Consider the following 27685-nt stretch of genomic DNA (forward strand, 5'->3'; position numbering starts at 1 on the left):
CACTCGAGTTTAGAAGAATGAGAGGGGATCTCATTGAAACATATAAAATTCTGACAGGGCTAGACAGACTGGATGCAGGGAGGATGTTTCCCCTGGCTGGAGGGTCCAGAACGAGGGGTCACAGTTTCGGGATACGGGGTAGGACATTTAGGACTGAGATGAGGAGAAATTTCTTCATTCAGAGAGTGGTGAACCTGTGGAATTCTCTACCACAGGAGGCTGTGGAGGCCAAGTCACTGAATATATTTAAGAAGGAGATAGATAGATTTCTAGACACAAAAGGCATCAAGGGGTATGGGGAGAGAACGGGAATATGGTATTGAGATAGAGGATCAGCCATGATCATATTGAATAGTGGAGCAGGCTCGAATGGCCTCCTCCTTCTCCTAGTTTTCTCTGTTTCTCTGTTTCTCTGATCTGCTGCAGGCTTTTGCCTCCTTTCATCCTGTAGCTAAAGACTGGGCTGTGGCAAGTCACGAGTGAGTGTGAGCTCAGGTGTGCCACATGTGTGAATCAGTGTAGCTTGGGTTGAGTGTGTGTGATAGTGTGAGCTCAGGTGTGCCACGTGTGTGATAGTGTGAGCTCAGGTGTGCCACGTGTGTGATAGTGTGAGCTCAGGTGTGCCACGTGTGTAATAGTGTGAGCTCAGGTGTGCCACGTGTGTGATAGTGTGAGCTCAGGTGTGCCACGTGTGTGATAGTGTGAGCTCAGGTGTGCCACGTGTGTGATAGTGTGAGCTCAGGTGTGCCACGTGTGTGATAGTGTGAGCTGCCACATGAAGAGCTCTATAGGAGTAGAGGATCTTGAAGAAACAATGCCAGGTTTGTTTGAAGTGCCTGTCGATTGGAGGAGGAAGAGGAGGGGAGATTGAGAACTCAATCTACCCTCCTCTGGGAGTGTGGATTAGCCTTCACTTCTTCAGTGTAAACTTGAAGCAATACGAACATTCCAGAGAGAAGGAAATTAATTTCTAAAGCACGTGAGGGAGGTTCAGTGGCAGAATCACTACAGGCACTTGTGCTGATTGGGGCCCCACATTACCCAATCAGTGAGAACCTCTTAGCAGTAGGTGTAATTAAATATTCCGTATCTACCTGAAAGGACCAGAGTCTGACACATGTAATTAAGTGAGTGGTTTAAGAATAGCTGAAGTCAAACATCTTTTAACATCGGAACTTGGGTGGAAGACCAAAGGTTCACAGTGTGGGAGACCATCGGGGTGGAGAAAAGTAGAAGGGATAAATCTAGGAGTTGTGCAGACGACTAGTTTGTCCAGGAGGATGAACGAGTTAAATTATGGTTAAATTACGAGGACAGGTTGTATAGACTAGGCCTGTATTCCCTCGAGTATAGAAGATAAAGGGGTGACTTTATTGAAGTGTTTAAGATGATTAAAGGATTTGATAGGGTCGATAGAGAGAAACTATTTCCTCTGGTGGGAGAGTCCAGATCAAGGGGACGTAACCTTAAAATTAGAGCTCGGCCGTTCAGGGGTGATGTCAGGAAGCATTTCTTCACACAAAGGGGAGTGGGAATCTGGAACTCTCTCCCCCAAAAAGCTGTTGAGGCTGGGGGTCAATTGAAAATTTCAAAACTGAGATCGATAGATTTTTGCTAGTCCAGGGTATTAAGGGATAGGGAACCAAGGCGTGCAGATGGAGTTAAGATACAGATCAGCCATGATCTAATTAAATAGCGGAACAGACTTGAGGGGCTGAATGACCTCCTCTTGATCCTATGAGGGGTTAGAAAGGCCTCCTCAGATATGGGCTTAGGTTTAATAGAGAGTTGTTTGGGGAAGTAATTATATAGGTTCAGGCCCTGACTCAACTTTACAACAACAGAGAGGAGGGACTGGGACCAGACATCTGACATGGGTGCACGATTACCATGAGCTGCCAGGGCCAACCAAAATGGCAGAGCAAGCTCGATGGGCTGAATGGCCTACTCCTGTTGTTCTGTTCCTATTTGATGGCAGCGTGAGTGTTGCTGAATATATTGTGAATGGACACAGTTAATGGGCATGGGACCTGATGGCACCTGAATGGATGGAAGAGACAGGGATCATTCCCTTACCTTGCTTCAATCCTGCACAAATCATGTCATCCGTTACTTGTCTCCCGAGTTGAGTGTAAACGTTCTTGCATTTCTCGTGGTCTACGATAGGAATCTCAATCTAAACAAGAAAGCCAGGGGCAGTTTGTGTTAATTGTCAAATCCAAATGTACCATAAAACCATAGACATTTACCACAGACAAAGGCCATTCGGCCCGTTGTGTCTGTGCCAGCTCTTTGTTAGAACAATCCCAAACTAATCCTGCTGCCCCACTCTCCCTGTGTCATGTTTTGCTTCAAATATTTATCCATTTATCCCTTAAAAGATGCAATGGTCTCTGCCTCAATCACTCCCTGTGGAAAAGGATTCTCTGCTCGAACAATCCTCTGTGTAAAGAAATTTCTCCTAAACACTCTCCTCATCCTTAGTTACAAATTAATTAACTCTTTGTTTCTTGTCAACCAACTTTCTATCGATCCTGCTTTATTTACTTTTATACTATAAGCCTGAATTTTTCCAGAAAGCCTCCTGTGAGACACCTTAGAACACATGAATATCCATATACACCCCATCTACCACATTCCCTTGATCAATCCAATCGCTCACTTGTTCAAAAAACTATTCAATTTGTTAAACACAACTTATCTTTAACAAATCTGTGCTGGCTGTCCTTGATAACAAGTTCAGAGGGTAAGATATTTCGCAAAATAGCCATCTATAGTTGCCCAGTATAGAGAAGAATATACTGCTGCTCATCACATTGCTGTCGCTGGGACCCAGTAAACCTTTGTAGAAACATAGAAAATAGGAGCAAGAGTAGGCCATTCGGCCCTTCGGGCCTGCCCCGACATTCAAAATGATCATGGTTGATCGTCTAACTCAGTACCCTGTTCCCGCTTTTTCCCCATATCCCTTGATCCCTTTAGCATTAAGAAATATATCTATCTCCTTCTTGAATACATCTAATGACTTGGCCTCCACTGCCTTCTGTGGTAGAGAATTCCACAGGTTCACCACCCTCTGAGTGCAGAAATTTCTCCTCATCTCGGTTCTAAATGGCATACCCCGTATCCTGAGACTGTGACCCCTGGTTCTGGACTCCCCAGCCATCGGGAACATCCTGCCTGCATCTAGTCTGTCTAGTCCTGTTAGAATTTTATATGTTTCGATCAGATCTCCTCTCATTCTTCTAAACTCTAATGAATATAGGCCTAGTCGACCCAATCTCTCCTCATACGTCAGTCCTGCCATCCCAGGAATCAGTCTGGTGAACCTTTGTTGCACTCCCTCCATGGCAAGGACATCCTTCCTCAGATAAGGAGAACAAAACTGCACACAATACTCCAGATGTGGTCTCACCAAGGCCCTGTATAACTGCAGTAAGACATCCCTGCTCCTGTACTCAAATCCTCTTGCAATGAAGGCCAACATACCATTCGCCTTCCTAACTGCTTGCTGCACCTGAATGCTCACTTTCAGCGACCGGTGTACAAGGACACCCAGGTCTCGTTGCACCTCCCCTTTTCCCAATCTATCACCATTCAGATAATAATCTGTCTTTCTGTTTTTACAACCAAAGTGGATAACCTCACATTTATCCATGTTATACTGCATCTGCCATGTTCTTGCCCACTCACCCAACTTGTCTAAATCACATTGGAGCCTCTTTGCATCCTCCTCACAGCTCACATTCCACCCCAGCTTTGTGTCGTCTGCAAACTTGGAAATGTTACATTCCGTTCCCTCATCCAAATCATTGATATATATTGTGAATAGCTGGGGCCCAAGCACTGATCCCTGTGGTACCCCACTAGTCACTGCCTGCCACCCCGAAAAAGACCCGTTTATTCCTACTCTCTGTTTCCTGTCTGTCAACTAATTCTCAATCCATGCCAGTATATTCCCTCCAATCCCATGTGCTTTAATTTTGCACACTAACCTCTTGTGTGGGACCTTATCAAAAGCCTTCTGAAAATCCAAATACACCACATCCACTGGTTCTCCCCTATCTATTCTACTAGTTACATCTTCAAAAAACTCCAGTAGATTTGTTAAGCATGATTTCCCTTTCATAAACCCATGCTGACTTTGTCCAATCCGGTTAATGCCTTCCAAGTGTTCTGTTATCACATCCTTTATAATAGACTCGAGCATTTTCCCCATTACTGATGTTAGGCTAACTGGTCTGTAATTCCCTGCTTTTTCTCTCCCTCCTTTTTTAAATAGTGGGGTTACATTTGCCACCCTCCAATCTGTAGGAACTGTTCCAGAGTCTATAGAATTTTGGAAGATGATCACCAATGCATCCACTATTTCCAGGGCCACTTCCTTTAGTACTCTTTCACACTGCATCTACTTCCCAAGGAGTGGTTGAGGCGACTCGCATAAATGCATGTCAGGGGAAGCTCGATATAAATGAGGGAGAAAGGAACAGAAGGTTATCCTGATCGGATTAGATGAAGAGGGGCGGGAGGAGGCTTGTGTGGAGCATAAACATCGGCATAGACCAGTTGGGCCGGATGGCCTGTTTCTGTGCAACATATAATTCAATTGTAGAAACACACAGCAGTTGAATCATAATTATGGTTTAGGCGAGCTTGGGTTGTACCTAAGGAGAGCATTTTGAGCTATTTAATGTTCGGGTGAAATACTAGTGGATACAAGTGTGATAAAAGTGAAGTATTTTTGTCTTGTTTAGTTTAGGTCAGTTGTAATACGTAGGAGATAAAAAGAAGCTATATTCAGAATCACATCTCCAGTGTAACAGACAGAGTTGTGATGATCTCAGTTTGGTTCTCTGGGACTATTGGCTTGATGGAGGAGACAAGTTTCTCTATTCAAACAAAAATATGCTGCGTGATTGGTTCAGTTCATGTGTATGACTGGCAGTTCCTTTTGAATTTAACTGATAGTTACTCAAACCTATAAGTCTCTGGAAAGTATTTATGAGGCTGAACTGATCAACAATCTTCAAATTAGTCTGGGAATTCTTAGAAATCAGGTCAGGCCAGTTAGGCCCTGCAGCTGGTAAGAATATGAGAAAAGAATAATTGCATACGCACAAGTTTAATTATAAAATGTACAGTTTATATCGAGATTACAAACCATTTATTATTCTCCTTGTTTTGAGGAGTCCTCGATGATTAGTATCCACTGTAATTATGGATAAAGAAAAGAAAGTCTTGAATTTATACAACACTTTTCACAGCCTCAGGACGTCCTAAAGTGTTTTCCAAAACTTCTGAAGTGTGGTCACTGTTGTAATATAGGAAACGCGACAGCCAATTTGTGCACAGCAAGATCCCACAAACACCAATGAGATACATGACCAGATAATCTGTTTTGGTGATGTTGATTGAGGGATAAATATTGGCCCAGGACACCGGGGAGAACTCCCCTGCTCTTCTTCAAAATAGTGCCATGGGATCTTTTACATCCACCTGAGAGGGCAGATGGGATCTGGGTTTAACGTCTCATCCGAAAGACGGCACCTCTGAAAGTGCAGCACTCCCTCAGTACTGTACTGGGAGTGTCGGCCTGGATTATGGGCTCAAGTCTCTGGAGTGGGACTTGAACCCACGACCTCCTGTCTCAGAGGCAAATCCCAATATCTTTCTCCTCTCTGTAGTAATTCATATCTCTGCCAAATCCCACTCTCCAGTACAAGCTTTCCTCTTCCATTTCTAGCACCCCTTCCTTACCCCTACCTTGAGAATCCTTTAACCCTAATGTGCTTGTAGAAAGCCTCCTTATTGCCCTTTGTGGATTTGCTACTTCTATCGTACACCCACTCAGTCTTTGTGATCTCTCTCGGTTGAGAGGGTAGCAGGATGAGCAGTTCAGAAGGAAATGTTGTGATTGGCTGCTAGGCAACACCATCAGACCCTTCGACCAACCCAACGGACTCTGCGCAGGGAGGCTGCACAGAGTTGAACTGTGTTCTGTAACATGTCAATGTCAAACGTACCTCCATCAGAGTCTCTGGAATCGAATGCAGGAACTGTTTGCCCCATCCACTAACTATCACCATTTCACCTTCGAAACAAAACAAAACAATGCAAAGTTTTAGTAACCAGAACACACCGACTGCTGAAACAGGAATACCCAACCGCTCCCCAAACGGCGAGAACACTGCCTGATGGGAAATTGAGCCATACAAACCAGGAAAGGCCGAGGAGCGATCCCTAATCTGAGTTACGATGAACTCAACAAGCACAGTGGTAGGGTTGCAGCAATCGGCCTACGGTCCCCTGGGTTAGGGTAGAGAACATTGGCCAAATACCCTCCTCCTGCAGGTCTTTGTGACTTCATTTGAAAAGTGTGGGCACCAGGAGAGGCATGTGATACCCCTCAAGGTCGAATAGCCTGACATACTAAAATGACGAGCAGGAAAAGACCAGCTGGTCCATCAAGGCTGCCCCACATTCATGATGGCCGGAGCACCATGACTAGACACGCCCTCCCCCTTCCCTCTCTCTTCCTGCCCCTCCCCCCCCCTCCCGCAGCCATTTAATCTCCTGGGAGAAGCAAAAAGACAGAAAATGAAATCAAGGGAAATACTCTGGAAAATTCCTCTCTGCATTGGTCATGAACGTTGAGTGATTTGTGCACAATAACACCGAGATCCTTTGCTCTTTCAGTACTGTTCCCTGTAAATGGTAAGTATATTCTGTGTCGGTCCTGCATTTGTCTGGGTTAAATACCATTGGCCAATGTCTGGCCCATTCCCGCAGTGCATCTAAATCCTCACTAGATACAGGGGAGGTACTGGAGAGGTGTGAAATATTGGATAAGGTAAACATAACGAGAGAGGAAGTACTAGAGGGACTGGAATCCTTGAAAGTTGATAAGTCACCAGGGCCGGATGGATTGTTTCCTGGGCTATTGAAGGAAGCCAGGGAGGAAATAGCGGATGCTCTGAGGATCATTTTCCAATCCTCACTAGATACAGGGGAGGTACCGGAGGACTGGAAGACTGCAAACGTAGTACCATTGTTTAAAAAGGGTACGAGGGAAAGGCCAAACAATTATAGGCCGGTCAGTCTTACCTCGGTGGTGGGCAAACTATTAGAATCAATACTGAGAGATAGGATAAACTGTCACTTGGAAAGGCATGGTTAATCAGGGATAGTTAGCATGGATTTGTTCAGGGAAGGTCATGCCTTACAAATCTGATTGAATTCTTTGAGGAAGTGACAAGTAGGATTGATGAGGGTAGTGCAGTGGATGTTGTCTACATGGATTTTAGTAAGGCATTTGACAAGGTCCCACATGGTAGATTGGTCAGAAAGGTAAAAGCCCATGGGATACAGGGAAATGTGGCCAATTGGATCCAAAATTGGCTCAGTAACAGGAAACAAAGAGTAAAAGTTGATGGATGTCTTTGCGAATGGAAATCCGTTTCCAGTGGTGTGCCACAGGGCTCAGAGTTGGGTCCCTTGCTGTTTGTGGTATATATTAATGATTTGGACTTTAATGTAGGGGGCATGATTGGCAAATTTGCAGATGACACAAAAATTGTCCGTGTAGTTGATAGTGAAGAGGATAGCTGTAGACTCCAAGAAGATATCAATGGGTTGGTGGAGTGGGCGGAAAAGTGGCAAATGGAGTTCAACCCGGAGAAGTGTGAGGTAATGCACTTAGGGAGGGCAAACAGTAAAAGGGAATACGCAGTAAACGGGAATATATTGAGAGGGGTAGAGGAAGTGAGAGACCTTGGAGTGCATGTGCACAGTTCTCTGAAGGTGGCAGTACAGGTAGATAAGGTTGTGAAGAAGGCATACGGAATGCTCTCCGTTATTAGCCGAGGTATAGAATACAAAAGCAGGGATGTAATGATGGAACTGTATAAAACACTGGTAAGGCCACAGCTGGAGTATTGTGCACAGTTCTGGTCACCACATTACAGGAAGAACGTAATTGCTCTGGAGAGAGTGCAGAGAAGATTTACAAGAATGTTGCCAGGGCTTGAAAATTGCAGCTACGAGGAGAGATTGGATAGGCTGGGGTTGTTTTCCTTGGAGCAGAGGAGGCTGAGAGGAGAACATAAGAACATAAGAAATAGGAGCAGGAGTAGGCCAATCGGCCCCTCAAGCCTGCTCCGCCATTCAATAAGATCATGGCTGATCTGATCCTAACCTCAAATCTAAATTCATGTCCAATTTCCTGCCCGCTCCCCGTAACCCCTAATTCCCTTTACTTCTAGGAAACTGTCGATTTCCGTTTTAAATTTATTTAATGATGTAGCTTCCACAGCTTCCTGGGGCAGCAAATTCCACAGACCTACTACCCTCTGAGTGAAGAAGTTTCTCCTCATCTCAGTTTTGAAAGAGCAGCCCCTTATTCTAAGATTATGCCCCCTAGTTCTAGTTTCACCCATCCTTGGGAACATCCTTACCGCATCCACCCGATCAAGCCCCTTCACAATCTTATATGTTTCAATAAGATCGCCTCTCATTCTTCTGAACTCCAATGAGTAGAGTCCCAATCTACTCAACCTCTCCTCATATGTCCACCCCCTCATCCCCGGGATTAACCGAGTGAACCTTCTTTGTACTATAAGAACATAAGAAGGAGACTTGATTGAGGTGTACAAAATTATGAGGGGCCCAGGAAGAGTAGACAGGAAGTACCTGTTTCCCCTAGCGGAGAGTTCAAGAACTAGAGGACATAGATTTAAGCTGATTGGTGGAAGGATTAGAGGGGACATGAGGAAAACTTTTTTACCCAGAGGGTGGTGGGTGTATGGAATTCGCTGCCCGAATTGATGGTAGAGGCAGGGGCCCTCAACTCTTTTAAAAAGTACCTGGACCTGCACCTAAAGTGCTGTAAGCTGCAGGGCTACGGACCAGGTGCTGGAAGGTGGGATTAGAATGGGCACCTGGTTGTTCTTGGAGCCGGCGCGTACACGATGGGCCGAATGGCCCCCTTCTGTGCTGCATCTTTTCTATGGTTCAATGGTTCTAAATCTTTTTGCAGAAGATTGTAGTCCTTTACAGTCTTAACCCTTGCACAAATTTTAGTATCATCTGCAAACTTAGTGACCAAACTCCCAACGCCACTGTCCAGGTCATTAATGAAAACAGTGATCAGTAATGGGCCTAACACCGATCCCCAGGGGATACCATTAATGACCTGCCTCCAGGTTCATCCACAACCATTGACTACAGCTTCCTGCCTGTGGGATTGGAACCAATTCCTAATCCAGTGTACCAAATTCCCACTAGATTCAGGCTTGTACCAGTTTGATTCCTGGGATGGCAGGACTGACGTATGAGGAGAGATTGGGTCGACTCGGCCTGTATTCACTAGAGTTTAGAAGAATGAGAGGTGATCTCATCGAAACATATAAAATTCTAACAGGACTAGACAGACTAGATGCAGGGAGGATGTTCCCGATGGCTGGGGAGTCCAGAACCAGGGGTCACAGTCTCAGGATACGGGGTATTCCATTTAGAACCGAGATGAGGAGAAATTTCTTCACTCAGAGGGTGGTGAACCTGTGGAATTCTCTACCACAGAAGGCAGTGGAGGCCAAGTCATTAAATGTATTCAAGCATCTTCCCAATGATTGATGTCAGACTGACAGGCCTGTATTTCCCCAGCTCTCATTTATCCCCTTTTTTAAAAATCAGAACTGCATGAGCTTGGGAAACCCCAGAACCTCACCCCTCACCCCTCACCCCAACCAGCTGCCCTCACCCCTCACCCCTCACCCCAACCAGCTGCCCTCACCCCTCACCCCAACCAGCTGCCCTCACCCCTCACCCCAACCAGCTGCCCTCACCCCTCACCCCAACCAGCTGCCCTCACCCCTCACCCCTCACCCCAACCAGCTGCCCTCACCCCTCACCCCTCACCCCAACCAGCTGCCCTCACCCCTCACCCCAACCAGCTGCCCTCACCCCTCACCCCTCACCCCAACCAGCTGCCCTCACCCCTCACCCCAACCAGCTGCCCAAACCCTCAGCAGAATTCAGAACCCATGGAACCCGCACTCCAGAACCCTGGAATTCAGGGAAAGGGCAGGGGAATGGAAAACTCTTTCAAAAAGCCGGCACAGGTTTGATGGCCCGAATGACCTCCTTCTCTGATTGCATAAAGCCATTAAAAAGGCCAACAGTATTTAGAGTTTTATAAATAGGGACGTAGAGTACAAGAGTATAAAGGTAATGTTAAATTTGAATAAGGCAATAGTTAGGCCACAGTTTTAATACTGTGTGAAGCTTTGGGTACCCTATCATACAAAGGATATTAAAGCCCTGGGCCATACATGGTTTACATGCACAAAGCTATTGTTAAATTCTGATCACAATGAATTAAATCCAAAAACTCACAAGTTTCCAGGGTTAGATCCAGACAAAGTATGTTTCAGAATTATGTTTTCTTTACTTATTCTCGGGATGTGGGCATGATTGGCAAGGCTGGCATTTATTGCCCATCCCTAATTGCCCTTGAGAAGGTGGTGGTGGGGATTTTTCTTCAACTCTTGCAGTCCGTGTGGTGAAGGTTCTCCCACAGTCCAGGTGTTATTCAGCACAGAAACAGGCCATTCGGCCCAACTGGTCTATGCCGGTGTTCATGCTCCACATAAGCCTCCTCCCTCTCTACTTTTGTAACTCTATGGTGCCGATTTTCGGATGGCCGAGCAGGTGCGTTGGGGGGGCTCCTAAAATGGCGGAATCCTGGAGCGGGTTCGGAGCCCGGCTCCAACCTGCTGACTTCTGGGTTCCCAGTAACGCGTTCGGGGACTCCCACCGGCAATTAAAGCTAGCGGGATGCTGCTTTAGGTAGTGAGTCAGATAGTTGAGGTACTTAATAGACCTCATTGAGTGGAGATTTTGGCAGGGGTGCACTTTTGAAGCATCCTCAGTGTGTTTCCCGTGCTGTGGGAAACACTCCCTGTTGGAGCAGACGTGTTTCAGCCAGTGGGAGATGCAAAGGATTATTTGACGGGTGGGGAGAAAACCTCATTTATTGCAGCAGGGCACTCTGTCACTTCAGACAAAGTTTTGGCTGCAACACCTTTGTCTTTCCACTCAAAATTCTTAATTTATACCCGAAACTCTGCTGTGCAAACACATTTACCTATTTTGCGGACCCCCTCAAACTCACACCGTCAGGATGGGGGAGACGCCATGGCTGCATTCATCACTTCATCCCCGGAGGAGCAACATCACCGGCCTCGCCAGGCACAGCGTCCACCTCCGCCACGTGGAGCTCCACAAAACAGTGCTGCACCACAGGCACCTGCACAAAATAGTCGGGCAACTACACATACACCCACTGTAGGGTGACCCAATGGGTGGCATCAAGTGTGGGTGCTCATGGTGAACCTCATGAAAGGGACTTATTACACAAGCCAGTCAAGAATGGCCAAGACGTGGCAGTAGTGGTGACAATAATAATATTTAATGTGCCATTAACAAAAATCAAATATAAATACAAAACATGACAAACTGTCAGACACCCTTGTGCATCCCCTTTGTGCTCACAAAACCTTCGCCTTACGCTTACGAGTACTCCTACGTGGTGCTTCCCCTGTGGCTGCAGCAGAGGTAGTAGCAGGTTGCTCTTGTTCATGCCCTGACTGCTTAGATGCTTTGGGCCGACGCCCTCTGGGTTTCGGTGCCCATGAGGGCCCCTCCAAAAACTGCTCCGCCTGTACCTGTGCAGGGGCCACCTGGAGAGGAGGCAGCATTGCGGGTACTAGTTACGAGTGGGTGACCGCGAGGCAGAGTAAAAGGACGAAGCAGGTAGAGCAGGAGTCCCCCATGGCCATCTTCCTCTCAGATATACCGCCTTGGATACTGTTGGGGGAGATGGCTTAGAATCATAGAATCATAGAAGTTTACAACATGGAAACAGGCCCTTCGGCCCAACATGTCCATGTCGCCCAGTTTATACCATTAAGCTAGTCCCAATTGCCTGCACTTGGCCCATATCCCTCTATACCCATCTTACCCATGTAACTGTCCAAATGCTTTTTAAAAGACAAAATTGTACCCGCCTCTACTACTGCCTCTGGCAGCTCGTTCCAGACACTCACCACCCTTTGAGTGAAAAAATTGCCCCTCTGGACCCTTTTGTATCTCTCCCCTCTCACCTTAAATCTATGTCCCCTCGTTATAGACTCCCCTACCTTTGGGAAAAGATTTTGACTATCTACCTTATCTATGCCCCTCATTATTTTATAGACTTCTATAAGATCACCCCTAAACCTCCTACTCTCCAGGGAAAAAAGTCTCAGTCTATCCAACCTCTCCCTATAAGTCAAACCATCAAGTCCCAGTAGCATCCTAGTAAATCTTTTCTGCACTCTTTCTAGTTTAATAATATCCTTTCTATAATAGGGTGACCAGAACTGTACACAGTATTCCAAGTGTGGCCTTACTAATGTCTTGTACAACTTCAACAAGACATCCCAACTCCTGTATTCAATGTTCTGACCAATGAAACCAAGCATGCTGAATGCCTTCTTCACCACCCTATCCACCTGTGACTCCACTTTCAAGGAGCTATGAACCTGTACTCCTAGATCTCTTTGTTCTATAACTCTCCCCAACGCTCTACCATTAACGGAGTAGGTCCTGGCCTGATTCGATCTCCCAAAATGCATCACCTCACATTTATCTAAATTAAACTCCATCTGCCATTCATCGGCCCACTGGCCCAATTTATCAAGATCCCGTTGCAATCCTAGATAACCTTCTTCACTGTCCACAATTCCACCAATCTTGGTGTCATCTGCAAACTTACTAACCATGCCTCCTAAATTCTCATCCAAATCATTAATATAAATAACAAATAACAGCGGACCCAGCACCGATCCCTGAGGCACACCGCTGGTCACAGGCCTCCAGTCCGAAAAACAACCCTCCACAACCACCCTCTGTCTTCTGTCATCAATCCAATTTTGTATCCAATTGGCTACCTCACCTTGGATCCCGTGAGATTTAACCTTATGTAACAACCTACCATGCGGTACCTTGTCAAAGGCTTTGCTAAAGTCCATGTAGACCACGTCTACTGCACAGCCCTCATCTATCTTCTTGGTTACCCCTTCAAAAAACTCAATCAAATTCGTGAGACATGATTTTCCACTCACAAAACCATGCTGACTGTTCCTAATCAGTCCCTGCCTCTCCAAATGCCTGTAGATCCTGTCTCTCAGAATACCCTCTAACAACTTACCCACTACAGATGTCAGGCTCACCGGTCTGTATTTCCCAGGCTTTTCCCTGCCGCTCTTCTTAAACAAAGGCACAACATTTGCTACCCTCCAATCTTCAGGCACCTCACCTGTAGCTGTCGATGATTCAAATATCTCTGCTAGGGGACCTGCAATTTCCTCCCTAACCTCCCATAACGTCCTGGGATACATTTCATCAGGTCCCGGAGATTTATCTACCTTGATGCGCGTTAAGACTTCCAGCACCTCCCTCTCTGTAATATGTACACTCCTCAAGACATCACTATTTATTTCCCCAAGTTCCCTAACATCCATGCCTTTCTCAACCGTAAATACCGATGTGAAATGTTCATTTAGGATCTCACCCATCTCTTGTGGTTCCGCACATCGATGACCTTGTTGATCCTTAAGAGGCCCTACTTTCTCCCTAGTTACTCTTTTGCCCTTTATGTATTTGTAGAAGCTCTTTGGATTCTCCTTTGCCTTATCTGCCAAAGCAATCTCATGTCCCCTTTTTGCCCTCCTGATTTCTCTCTTAACTCTACTCCGGCAATCTCTATACTCTTCAAGGGATCCACTTGATCCCAGCTGCCTATGCATGTCATATGCCGCCTCCTTCTTTTTGACTAGGGCCTCAATCTCCCGAGTCATCCAAGGTTCCCTACTTCTACCAGCCTTGCCCTTGCTTATCAGGGGAAAGCAGCAAGAGCCAAGTTTGTGGCACCATGGGTGGCTCTGCTGCACAGGAGGGGAGGAAGAAGAGTGGCAGGGCTATAGTGATAGGGGATTCAATTATAAGGGGAACAGATAGGCGTTTATGCGGCCGCAAACGTGACTCCAGGATGGTATGTTGCCTCCCTGGTGCTAGGGTCAAGGATGTCACGGAACGGCTGCAGGGCATTATGGAGGGGGAGGGTGAACAGCCAGTAGTCATGGTCCATATCGGTACCAACGACATAGGTTAAAAAAAGGGATGAGGTCCTGCAAGGTGAATTTAAGGAGTTAGGAGATAAATTAAAAAGCAGGACCTCAAAGGAAGTGATCTCAGGATTACTACCAGTGCCACGTGCTAGTGAGTACAGGAACAGGAGAATAGACAGGATGAATGCGTGGCTGCAGGGATGGTGTAGGAGGGAGGGATTTAGATTCCTGGGATATTGGGACCAGTTCTGGGAAGGTGGGACCTGTACAAGCGGGACGGGTTACACCCGAGCAGGACCGGGACCGATGTCCTCGCGGGGGTGTTTGCTAGTGCTGTTGGGGAAGGTTTAAACTAGAATGGCAGGGGGATGGGAACCTGAGCAGGGAGACAGAGGAAGGGGAAACAAGGATAGAAACAAAAGACAGAAAGGGAAGAAGCAATAGTGGAAGGCAGAGAAAACAAGGGCAAAAAACCAATAGGGCCATAGTGCAAAATAAAACTAAGATGACTCGCAAGCTTAAAAAGACAAGTCTAAAGGCATTGTGTGTTAATGCGCAGAGTATTCGCAATAAGCTAGATGAATTAACAGCGCAGATAGATATTAACGGTTATGATATAGTTGCGATTACGGAGACATGGCTGCCGGGTGACCAAGAATGGGAACTGAACATCCAGGGGTATTCAATATTTAGGAAGGACAGGCAAAAATGGAAAGGAGATGGGGTAGCATTGTTAGTAAAGGAGGGAATCAATGCAATAGTGAGGAAGGATATTGGCTCGGAAAATCACAATGTGGAATCTATATGGGTGGAGCTAAGAAACACCAAGGGGCAGAAAACGTTGGTGGGGGTTGTCCCTAGGCCCCCAAACAGTAGTGGAGATGTGGGGAGGACATTAAACAGGAAATTAGAGACGCATGCAAGAAGGGTACAACTATAATCATGGGTGACTTTAATATACATATAGATTGGTCAAACCAAATTAGCAATAATACTGTGGGGGAGGAATTCCTGGAGTGTGTACATGATGGTTTTCTAGACCAATATGTTGAGGAGCCAACTGGAGAACAGGTGATCCTAGACTGGGTATTGTGCAATGAGAAAGGATTAATTAACAAACTTGTTGTGCGGGGTCCCTTAGGGAAGAGCGACCATAACATGATAGAATTCCTCATTAAGATGGAGAGTGAAGTAGTTGAATCCGAAACTAGGGTCCTGAATCTAAATAAAGGAAATTACGAAAGTATGAGGTGCGAGTCGGCTATGATAGATTGGGGAACTTTACTATAAGGGATGACGGTGGATAGGCAATGGCTGATATTTAAAGAACATGTGCAGGAATTACAACAATCAGGAGGGCAAAAAGGGAAATGAGATTGCTTTGGCAGATAAGGCAAAGGAGAATCCAAAGAGCTTCTACAAATACATAAAGGGCAAAAGAGTAACTAGGGAGAGAGTAGGGGGTATCTTAAGGATCAACAAGGTCAACTATGTGCGGAACCACAAGAGATGGGTGAGATCCTAAATGAATATTTCACATCGGTATTTACGGTTGAGAAAGGCATGGATGTTAGGGAACTTGGGGAAATAAATAGTGATGTCTTGAGGAGTGTACATATTACAGAGAGGGAGGTGCTGGAAGTCTTAACGCGCATCAAGGTAGATAAATCTCCGGGACCTGATGAAATGTATCCCAGGACGTTATGGGAGGTTAGGGAGGAAATTGCAGGTCCCCTAGCAGAGATATTTGAATCATCGACAGCTACAGGTGAGGTGCCTGAAGATTGGAGGGTAGCAAATGTTGTGCCGTTGTTTAAGAAGGGCGGCAGGGAAAAGCCTGGGAACTACAGACCGGTGAGCCTGACATCTGTAGTGGGTAAGTTGTTAGAGGGTATTCTGAGGGACAGGATCTACAGGCATTTGGAGAGGCAGGGGCTGATTAGGAACAGTCAGCATGGTTTTGTGAGAGGAAAATCATGTCTCACGAATTTGATTGAGTTTTTTGAAGGGGTAACCAAGAAGAGGGCTGTGCAGTAGACGTGGTCTACATGGACTTTAGCAAAGCTTTTAACAAGGTACCGCATGGTAGGTTGTTACATAAGGTTAAATCTCACGGGATCCAAGGTGATGTAGCCAATTGGATACAAAATTGGATTGACGACAGAAGACTGAGGGTGGTTGTAGAGGGTTGTTTTTCAAACTGGAGGCCTGTGACCAGCGGTGTGCCTCAGGGATCGGTGCTGGGTCCGCTGTTATTTGTTATTTATATTAATGATTTGGATGAGAATTTAGGAGGCATGGTTAGTAAGTTTGCAGATGACACCAAGATTGGTGGCATTGTGGACAGTGAAGAAGGTTATCTAGGATTGCAACGGGATCTTGATAAATTGGGCCAGTGGGCCGATGAATGGCAGATGGAGTTTAATTTAGATCAATGTGAGGTGATGCATTTTGGTAGATCGAATCGGGCCAGGACCTACTCCGTTAATGGTAGGGCGTTGGGGAGAGTTATAGAACAAAGAGATCTAGGAGTACAGGTTCATAGCTCCTTGAAAGTGGAGTCACAGGTGGATAGGGTGGTGAAGAAGGCATTCAGCATGCTTGGTTTCATTGGTCAGAACATTGAATGCAGGAGTTGGGATGTCTTGTTGAAGTTGTACAAGACATTAGTTAGGCCACACTTGGAATACTGTGTACAGTTCTGGTCACCCTATTATAGAAAGGATATTATTAAACAAGAAAGAGTGCAGAAAAGATTTACTAGGATGCTACCGGGACTTGATGGTTTGACTTATAGGGAGAGGTTGGATAGACTGAGACTTTTTTTCCTGGAGAGTAGGAGGTTTAGGGGTGATCTTATAGAAGTTTATAAAATAATGAGGGTCATAGATAAGGTAGATAGTCAAAATCTTTTCCCAAAGGTAGGGGAGTCTATAACGAGGGGGCATAGATTTAAGGTGAGAGGGGAGAGATACAAAAGGGTCCAGAGGGGCAATTTTTTCACTCAAAGGGTGGTGAGTGTCTGGAACGAGCTGCCAGAGGCAGTAGTAGAGGCGGGTACAATTTTGTCTTTTAAAAAGCATTTGGACAGTTACATGGGTAAGATGGATATGGAGGGATATGGGCCAAGTGCAGGCAATTGGGACTAGCTTAGTGGTATAAACTGGGCGACATGGACATGTTGGGCCGAAGGGCCTGTTTCCATGTTGTAAACTTCTATGATTCTATGATTCTATGAATTATTCATTCCTGTCTGGCGCAAAAATAAAACAGGAAAGGTGGCTCAACCGTGGCTTACAAAAGAAATTAGGGATAGTATTAGATCCAAAGAGGAGACATATAAAATTGCCAGAAAAAGCGGCAAACCTGAGGATTGGGAGCAGTTCAGAATTCAGCAAAGGAGAACAAAGAGATTGATTAAGAGGGGAAAAATAGAGTATGAGAGTAAACTAGCAGGGAACATAAAAACTGACTGTAAAAGCTTCTATAAATATGTCAAGAGAAAAAGATTAGTGAAGACAAATGTAATGGGGGAAATTATAATGGGGAACAAGGAAATGGCAGAACAATTAAACACATACTTTGGTTCTGTCTTCACAAAGGAGGGCACAAATAACCTCTCAGAAATGTTAGGGAACCAAGGGTCTAGTGAGAGGGAGGAACTGAAGGAAACCAGTATTAGTAAAAAAATACTGCTTGGGAAATTAATGGGGCTAAAGGCTGACAAATCCCCAGGGCCTGATAATCTACATCCCAGAGTACTAAAGGAAGTGGCCCTGGAAATAGTGGATGCATTGGTGATCATCTTCCAAAATTCTATAGACTCTGGAACAGTTCCTACAGATTGGAGGGTGGCAAATGTAACCCCACTATTTAAAAAAGGAGGGAGAGAAAAAACAGGGAATTACAGACCAGTTAGCCTAACATCAGTAGTGGGGAAAATGCTCGAGTCTATTATAAAGGATGTGATAACAGAACACTTGGAGGGCATTAACGGGATTGGACAAAGTCAGCATGGGTTTATGAAAGGGAAATCATGCTTAACAAATCTACTGGAGTTTTTTGAGGATGTAACTAGTAGAATAGATAGGGGAGAACCAGTGGATGTGGTGTATTTGGATTTTCAGAAGGCTTTTGATAAGGTCCCACACAAGAGGTTAGTGTGCAAAATTAAAGCACATGGGATTGGGGGGAATATACTGGCATGGACTGAGAATTGGTTGACAGACAGGAAACAGAGAGTAGGAATAATGGGATCTTTTTCCGGGTGGCAGGCAGTGACTAGTGGGGTACCGCAGGGATCAGTGCTTGGGCCCCAGCTATTCACAATATATATCAATGATTTGGATGAGGGAACTAAATGTAACATTTCCAAGTTTGCAGACGACACAAAGCTGGGGTGGAATGTGAGCTGTGAGGAGGATGCAAAGAGGCTCCAATGTGATTTAGACAAGTTGGGTGAGTGGGCAAGAACATGGCAGATGCAGTATAACGTGGATAAATGTGAGGTTATCCACTTTGGTTGTAAAAACAGAAAGGCAGATTATTATCTGAATGGTGATAGATTGGGAAAAGGGGAGGTGCAACGAGACCTGGGTGTCCTTGTACACCAGTCGCTGAAAGTGAGCATTCAGGTGCAGCAAGCAGTTAGGAAGGCGAATGGTATGTTGGCCTTCATTGCAAGTGGATTTGAGTACAAGAACAGGGATGTCTTACTGCAGTTATACAGGGCCTTGGTGAGACCACATCTGGAGTATTGTGTGCAGTTTTGGTCTCCTTATCTGAGGAAGGATGTCCTTGCCATGGAGGGAGTGCAACAAAGGTTTACCAGACTGATTCCTGGGATGGCAGGACTGACGTATGAGGAGAGATTGGGTCGACTAGGCCTATATTCACTAGAGTTTAGAAGAATGAGAGGTGATCTCATCGAAACATATAAAATTCTAACAGGACTAGACAGACTGGATGCAGGGAGGATGTTCCCGATGGCTGGGGAGTCCAGAACCAGGGGTCACAGTCTCAGGATACGGGGTGTGCCATTTAGAACCGAGATGAGGAGAAATTTCTTCACTCAGAGGGTGGTGAACCTGTGGAATTCTCTACCACAGAAGGCAGTGGAGGCCAAGTCATTAGATGTATTCAAGAAGGAGATAGATATATTTCTTAATGCTAAAGGGATCAAGGGATATGGGGAAAAAGCGGGAACAGGGTACTGAGTTAGACGATCAGCCATGATCATTTTGAATGGCGGAGCAGGCCCGAAGTGTCGAATGGCCTACTCTTGCTCCTATTTTCTATGTTTCTATGTAATGGGTGAGACGTGGGGGCACTTTGAGTGGCGTCCCCACTTCCATGTCCCCTTTCGCCATCATCCCTCTCCTGGGCCAGGCCCACATCACTCCTACCACTCTGCTGGACGACAGTTTAGAGGACTTGTGTGAAGCCTTGTAAGGTCAGTGCCAGTGCATCTGCCTGCCTGTTTAAGGCGGCAGAATGTTGCTTACCCTGACTCGGAATGGCCGTTGTCAGGGCCTCAATGGACCCATTGGTGAGCCGTGCTTGAAGCTCGATGGAGGCTAGCCTTCCCTCCATCGCAGACATTCCCGCACTTACCCGCGACACTATCTCAGAGATTCCCTCCTGTACCTGTGCCACCATTCCACTCATGCAGGAGTTGGACTCCTCATCCTCTGCGCGATTGTGGAGAGTGCGTGGCACCTGTTCCAGCACCTCGCAAATGTGCTGCTGCCCCTCGATCATTCTCCTTTTAAAGGATGGCCCCCAGGGTTCAGCATCCGCTGAGCAGAGCCTGGAGAAGAGAGCTCCCACTGACGTGGACTCTCCACAGCTGCCCCTGCCACCAGTGTCTGCTCGTGCTCACGTTTGTGGTGACTCACCATGTGCGACCCCAACTAAGTGAGGACGGGGACCTACCGAGGTTTGTGTATCTGCACTGGTGGATGGCTCGCTCAGATGTGACGGTGCCCCTCAGAGACCGGCAGGTCCTCTGAGGAATCACCCTCCGCTGTCACGGAGGCAATATTAAGCATGATGGCAGATGTTGAGGTGCTGAAGATGGCAAGGCAGGTTAACATCATTTGCTATTGTGAGTGCTGAATGTTAAAGTTCTGTCACCAGCCGTTTGTCGGGTGTCAGTCTCAGCGTCCCCGACGGACAGGCACTCGAGGGTGCGGCTTAGTTCCAGAGCCTCCTGCTCCGCGTCCGTGAGGACGACCAGATGTTGCGGCCCCCCTCCGGTCTTCGCCCTCTCCCGTGCATTCTGGGCTCTCTCCTATAAGGGGAGAAAGTAGAGAGGCGTGAGAGAGGGATGGTGATGTGGCCAACCGCTGAATGCATTAGGTTGAGTGAGGGCGACCGTGAAAGAGATGCATCAGGGGGTGAGTATGAGACAGAGCCATGACATTGTATGAGGATTGGGTTGAGTGGTAGTGGTGGGATGAGTACTGGGGAGGTGAGGAAGTGCAGGTAAGCTGAGGATGAGGTTTGAGTGGGTGTGAGGAGTGATGTGATAGAGTAGTGTTGGCAGTGCCGAAGGAGTTGTGGGGTGGGGGCGGTGATGTGGAAGACGGAGTGTAGGAGAATGAGTAAGTTACTCACTTTGACTGACCTGGTTAGGTCATTGAAGCACTTCCTGCACTGGATTCAGGTGCGGGAGACGTTGCTGCTGCTGGTGACCTCCTCTGCCACCTCAAGCCAGGCCTTCTTGGTGGAAGAGACAGGCCACTTCCTCCCGTCCACCGGGTAGAATATATCCCTCCTCCTCCTCACCCCATCCAGTAGCACCTGGAGTGAGGCATCGGTAAATCTGGGAGCAGACTTTCCCCCTGGTCTGCTCCATTCTATAATTTTGGTTGTTTGTTGCAGGAGCAGCATTGGAGGACTGCCCCTTTAAATAGGGCTCCCCCAGCTAACAGCCTGTGATGCGGGTGCGCAGTCCGCCCACTGCGCAGGTTGACAACGCGAAACCCGGAAACCACAGTAATTTACCTGCGATCGCATGGGGAACGGACAGATTTTACTGGCCGGGTTACCCACACGCCCAGTCACCCCCTCCGCGCCCCCGCCCCGCTGCCATCCCACCTCCTTGGTAATATCGGGGCCTTTAAGTGGATAAATACTTGAAGGGAAATAATTTGCGGGGCGACGGGAAAGAGCGGGGGAATGGGACTAACTGAATTGCTCTTACAGAGAGCTGGCACTGGCTCGATGGGCCGAACAGCCTCCATCTGTGCTGCAACCATTCTGATTCTATCAGCCTATCCTTCTTTTTCTTTCTCCCTCATGTGTTTTTTTTTTATTCGTTCATGGGATGTTGGCGTCGCTGGCGAGGCCGGCATTTATTGCCCATCCCTCATTGCCCTCGAGAAGGTGGTGGTGAGCCGCCTTCTTGAACCACTGCAGTCCGTGTGGTGAAGGTTCTCCCACAGTCATGTTAGGAAGGGAGTTCCAGGATTTTGACCCAGTGATGATGAAGGAACGGCGATATATTTCCAAGTCGGGATGGTGTGTGACTTGGAGGGGAACGTGCAGGTGGTGTTGTTCCCATGTGCCTGCTGCCCTTGTCCTTCTAGGTGGTAGGGGTCGCGGGTTTGGGAGGTGTTGTCGAAGAAGCCTTGGCGAGTTGCTGCAGTGCATCCTGTGGATGGTACACACTGCAGCCACAGTGCGCCAGTGGTGAAGGGAGTGAATGTTTGGGTGGTGGATGGGGTGCCAATCAAGCGGGCTGCTTTATCTTGGATGGTGTCGAGCTTCTTGAGTGTTGTTGGAGCTGCACTCATCCAGGCAAGTGGAGAGTATTCCATCACACTCCTGACTTGTGCCTTGTAGATGGTGGAAAGGCTTTGGGGAGTCAGGAGGTGAGTCACTCGCCGCAGGATACCCAGCCTCTGACCTGCTCTCGTAGCCACAGTATTTATATGGTTGGTCCAGTTCAGTTTCTGGTCAATGGTGACCCCCAGGATGTTGATGGTGGGGGATTCGGCGATGCTAATGCCGTTGAATGTCAAGGGGAGGTGGTTAGACTCTCTATTGTCGGAGATGGTCATTGCCTGGCATTTATCTGGCGCGAATGTTACTTGCCAATTATGAGCCCAAGCCTGGATGTTGTCCAGGTCTTGCTGCATGCGGGCTCGGACTACTTCATTATTTGAGGGGTTGTGAATGGAACTGAACACTGTGCAGTCATCAGCGAACATCCCCATTTCTGACCTTATGATGGAGGGAAGGTCATTGATGAAGCAGCTGAAGATGGTTGGGTCTAGGACACTGCCCTGAGGAACTCCTGCAGCAATGTCCTGGGGCTGAGATGATTGGCCTCCAACAACCACTACCCTCTTCCTTTGTGCTAGGTATGACTCCAGCCACTGGAGAGTTTTCCCCTGATTCCCATTGACTTCAATTTTACTCGGGCTCCTTGGTGCCACACTCGGTCAAATGATGCCTTGATGTCAAGGGCAGTCACTCTCACCTCACCTCTGGAATTCAGCTCTTTTGTCCATGTTTGGACCAAGACTGTAATGAGGTCTGGAGCCGAGTGGTCCTGGCGGAACCCAAACTGAGCATCGGTGAGCAGGTTATTGGTGAGTAAGTGCCACCTGATAACACTGTCGACGACACCTTCCATCACTTTGCTGATGATTGAGAGTAGACTGATGGGGCGGTAATTGGCCGGATTGGATTTGTCCTGCTTTTTGTGGACAGGACATACCTGGGCAATTTTCCACATTGTCGGGTAGATGCCAGTGTTGTAGCTGTACTGGAACAGTTTGGCTAGAGGCGCAGTTGGTTCTGGAGCACAAGTCTTCAGCACTGCAGCTGGGATGTTGTCGGGGCCCATAGCCTTTGCTGTATCCAGTGCACTCAGCCGTTTCTTGATATCACATGGAGTGAATCGTAATTCTCCATCTTCCCCCTCTATGCTATTTGCCTCAACTAATCCTTGTGGTAAGAAGTTCCACATTCTCACCACTCTCTGGGTAAAGAAGTTTCTCCTGAATTCCCTATTGGATTTATTAGTGAATATCTTATATTTATGACCCCTAGTTCTAGTCTCCCCCGCCAGTGGAAACATCATCTCTCCATCTACCCTATCAAACCCTTTCATTATTTTAAAGACCTCAATCAGGTCACCCCTCAGTCTTCTCTTTTCTAGAAAGAAGACCCCCAGCCTGTTCAGCCTTTCCTGATAGGTATCACCTCTCAGTTCTGGTATCATCCTTGTAAACCTTTTTTACACCTTCTCCAGTGCCTCTATATCCCTTTTTTAATATGGGGATCAGAACTGTGCACTGTGCTCCAAGTGTGTTCTAATCAAGGTTCTATGGGCGTCATTTTAGCACCCGCTATCAGGTGCGTTCCTGGCGGGGGGGGCTCCGAAAATCGGAGAATCCCGGAGCGGGACTGGAGCCCGCCTCGATCCCGCCCACTTCCGGGTTCCACGCTGACGCGCTGGCGTGCGCGCGCAGCCCCCGCTGGTGGGAATCCCGCAGGCAATTAAAGCCAGCGGGATGCCACTTGAGAGTATTTATTTAGGTATTTCAGGTCATTAACTGACCTGATTAAGGGATTATGTGAGGAGGGGTGGGATTTTAGAGCAAACTGGGACTGTTTCCCACACTGGAGGAAACACTCCCAGGTCAAATGGACGTGTTGCAGCCATCAGCCTGTGGCAGCTGCAAAGGTCCATTTGACAGGTGTGGGGGGAGACCCTCACTCATTGCAGGAGGCCACTCTGTCACCTGGGACAAAGTTTGGCCTCCACCACCCTCCTCCTGACGGTCAAAGTCACCAACCTGCACACTTACCCCGGGGTCCGGAGACATGTACCTACCTTGCGGACCCCCTCAGATGTACATCTTGCGGATGGGGGCCGCCGTAGCTGCAGTCATGACCTCCTCGGAGGGCAAACAGCATCACCAGCCTCGCCAGCCTTGCCATCCACGCCGTCCACCTCTGACACGTGGAGCTCCACAACACAGTGCTGTGATACATCCACCTGTACAGCAGGAGGGAGGGCAACCGCAGAGAGAGATGCGTCGCAGAGGGCACTACCCTCGCCACAGGGTCTACAGACCGAGGCTCAGCTTCCTGGACCTCTCTGAGCAGCAGTGCACACGGAGGCTCAGAGTCACTCGACATGTAGTCGTGGACATCTGCAGCCTCCTTCATGCCGAGCTGCTCCCGGCTGGCCCGAGCACCATCTTCTTACCTGTCGCTGTCAAAGTCACCACTGCCCTCAACAACTTCTCCTCCGCATCCTTCCAGGGTGCAACCGGGGACATCGCCGATGTCTCTCAGTCGTCTGCGCAAAAGAGCCCTGCAAATACACCTACACCCACTCTGCAGTGACACACTGGGTGGCATCAGTGGTGGGTCCTCATAGTGATCCTCAGGAGCGGGCATTATTGCACAAACCGGACAAGATTCGCGAAGACGTGGCAGTAGTGGTGCCAATATAATATGTAATGTGAGTTGGTCAGAAATTCAATATATGTAACACCCTTGACAAACCCTCAAACACCCTTGTGCATCCCCTTCATGCTCACGACACGTTTGCCTTACGCTTCCTACTACACATATGTGATGCATGCCCTGTGGCTGCAGCACAGGTAGTGGCAGGTTGAGTGAGGCTGACCGTGAGGGAGATGCACGAGAGGGTGAGTATGGGATAGAACCATGAGATTGTATGAGGATTGGGTTGCGTGGTAGTGGCGGGATGAGTACTGGCGAGGTGGGTAGGTGCAGGTAAGATGAGGATGGGGTTTGAGTGGGTGTGAGGGGTGATGTGACAGAGTAGTGTTGGCAGTGCTGAAGGAGATGTGGGGTGGGGGCAGTGATGTGGCAGACGGAGTGTAGGGGAAAGACTACGTGTACTCACCGTGGCTGACCTACTGAGGCCATTGGAGCGCCTCCTGCACTGTATGCAGGTGGGCGATATGTTGGTGGTGCAGGTGACCTCCTCTGCCACCTCGAGCCAGGCCTTCCTGGTGGCAGAGGCAGGCCGCTTCCTCCCGCCCGCCGGGGGGAAGATCTCTGTCCTCCCCCTCCTGCTAACCCCATGTATTGATACCTGGGGTGAGGCATCATTAAACTGGGAGCAGCCTTCCCCCTGGGCTGCTCCATGCTGTAATTTTTCCTATTTGTTGCAGCATCTGTCAGTGGAGGACTGCCCCTTTAAATAGAGCTCCTCCAGCTGACAGAGCTTACTGCGCATGCGCAGCCCGCCCGACGCGCAGATCAGCAGTGGGGAACCCGGAGGAGCAGGTAAGTGGATCCAATTAGTGGATTGGATGCTACAATCGCGTGGGAAGCTGACTAATTTCACCGGGCGCGTTACCCACACGCCTGATAGCCCTGCCGAGAACCCGCAGCACTGCTAACATCGGGCCCTATATGTTTAATATAACTGCTCTGCTTTTCAATTCTATCTCTCTGGAAATGAACCCCAGTGCTTAGTTTGCTTTTTTTCTGGCCTCATTAACCTGCATCGCTACTTTTAGTGATTTGCGTATCTGTACCCCCAGATCCCTCTGCTCCTCTACCTCATACAGACTTATTATCCAAGGACAATGAGGCCCCTTATTCTTCCTACCAAAATCTGATATCTCACACTTCTCTATATTGAAATTCATTTGCCAATTACATGCCCATTCTGCAAGTTCATTAATGTTTCTCTGTATTTTGTCGCAGTCCTCAGTATTAACACACCCCCCAATTTGGTGTTGTCTACAAATTTTGAAATTGTACTTCCGATTCCTGAGTCCAAATCGCTTAAGTAAATGGTGAACAACAGTGGCCCCAGCACCTATCCTTGTGGAACACCATAGGATCATAGAATCATAGAAAGGTTACAGTGCGTAAGGAGGCCATTCGGCCCATCGAGTCTGTGCCGGCTCTATGTAAGAACAATCCAGCTAGTCCCACTCCCTCGCCCTATCCTTGTAGCCCTGCAATTTCTTTCCTTTCAAGTACTTATCCAGTTCCCTTTTGTAGGCCATGATTGAATCTGCCTCCACCACCCCCTCGGGCAGTGCATTCCAGATCCTAACCACTCGCTGTGTAAAAAGGTTTTTCCTCATGTCACCTTTGGTTCTTTTGCCAATCACCTTAAATTGATGTCCTCTGATTCTTGACCCTTCCGCCAATGGGAACAGTTTCTCTCTATCTATTCTGTCCAGACCCTTCATGATTTTGAGTATCACTTTCAAATCTCCTCTTAACCTTCTCTGGTCTAAGGAGAACAACCCCAGCTTCTCCAGTCTATCCACGTAACTGAAGTCCCTCAACCCTGGAACCATTCTAGTAAATCTCTTCTGCACCCTCTCGAAGGCCTTCACATCTTACCTAAAATGCGGTGCCCAGAACTGGACACAATTCTCCAGTTGTGGTTAAACCAGTCTTTTATAAATGTTCATCATGACTTCCTTGCTTTTGTACTCTATGCCTCCATTCATAAAGCCAAGGATTCTGTATGCTTTCTTAACTGCTTTCACCAGCCTGTTTATATCCTCTTGAAGTCTATCACTATCCCCCTCACTCTTCACCACTTCCCACCTTTTGCCAGTCTGAGAAACTAACCTTATAAGATACATATAAGATTGTGAAGGGTCTTGATCGGGTGGATGCGGTAAGGATGTTCCCAAAGATGGGTGAAACTAGAACGAGGGGGCATAATCTTAGAATAACGGGCTGCTCTTTCAAAACTGAGATGAGGAGAAACTTCTTCACTCAGAGGGTAGTAGGTCTGTGGAATTTGCTGCCCCAGGAAGCTGTGGAAGCTACATCATTAAATAAATTCAAAACAGAAATAGACAGTTTCCTAGAAGTAAAGGGAATTAGGGGTTACGGGGAGCGGGCAGGAAATTGGACATGAAGCTGAGTTCGGATTGGTCAAGGCCCTGTGGGTGGCGGAGTGGGCCCAGGGGCTGAGTGGCCGGGTCCTGTTCCTACTTCTTGTGTTCTTTAGATTTGAGGTTAGGATCAGATCAGCCATGATCTTATTGAATGGCGGAGCAGGCTTGAGGGGCCGATTGGCCTACTCCTGCTCCTATTTCTTATGTTCTTATGTTCTTAACCCCTACTCTCTGTTTTCTGTTTTGTAACCAGCTTGCTATCCATTCTGCTTCTTGTCCCTTGACTCCATATGCTTGTAACAAGGGTACTACAGTAATCATGGGTGACTTTAATTTACATATAGACTGGCCAAACCAAATTAGTAATAATACTGTGGAGGATGAATTCCTGGAGTGTATATGAGGTGGATTTTTGGACCAGTACGTTGAGGAGCCAACCAGGGAACGGCTATCCTAGATTGGGTATTGTGCAATGAGAAGGGGTTAATTAATAATCTTGTTGTGTGGGGTCCTTTAGGGAAGAGTGACCATAACATGATAGAATTCTTCATTAAGATGGAAAGTGAAGTAGTCCAATCCGAAACTAGGGTCCTAAATCTAAACAAAGGAAACTAGGAAGGTATGAGGAGTGAGTTGGCTATGATA

General features: G+C 47.4%; 1 protein-coding gene across 2 annotated transcripts in view; it reads right to left on the reverse strand.

The window, feature by feature from the left end:
• The window catches only part of masp1 (MBL associated serine protease 1), a 409480-nt gene that overhangs the window by 16513 nt on the left and 365282 nt on the right, over positions 1-27685 (reverse strand). The window contains exons 14-15 of one of the 2 annotated variants that reach the window (XM_067994819.1): positions 6024-6091; positions 2077-2176 (exon numbers count right to left, since the gene is read on the reverse strand). In XM_067994819.1, coding sequence (XP_067850920.1) covers positions 2077-2176; positions 6024-6091 — 168 coding nt within the window. Of the gene's footprint in view, positions 1-2076; positions 2177-6023; positions 6092-27685 lie in introns of those variants that run through there. The other variant, XM_067994820.1, reaches the window with a different exon arrangement.

This window comes from Heptranchias perlo, chromosome 13 (assembly GCF_035084215.1).
Source record: "Heptranchias perlo isolate sHepPer1 chromosome 13, sHepPer1.hap1, whole genome shotgun sequence".
NCBI lineage: Eukaryota > Metazoa > Chordata > Chondrichthyes > Hexanchiformes > Hexanchidae > Heptranchias > Heptranchias perlo.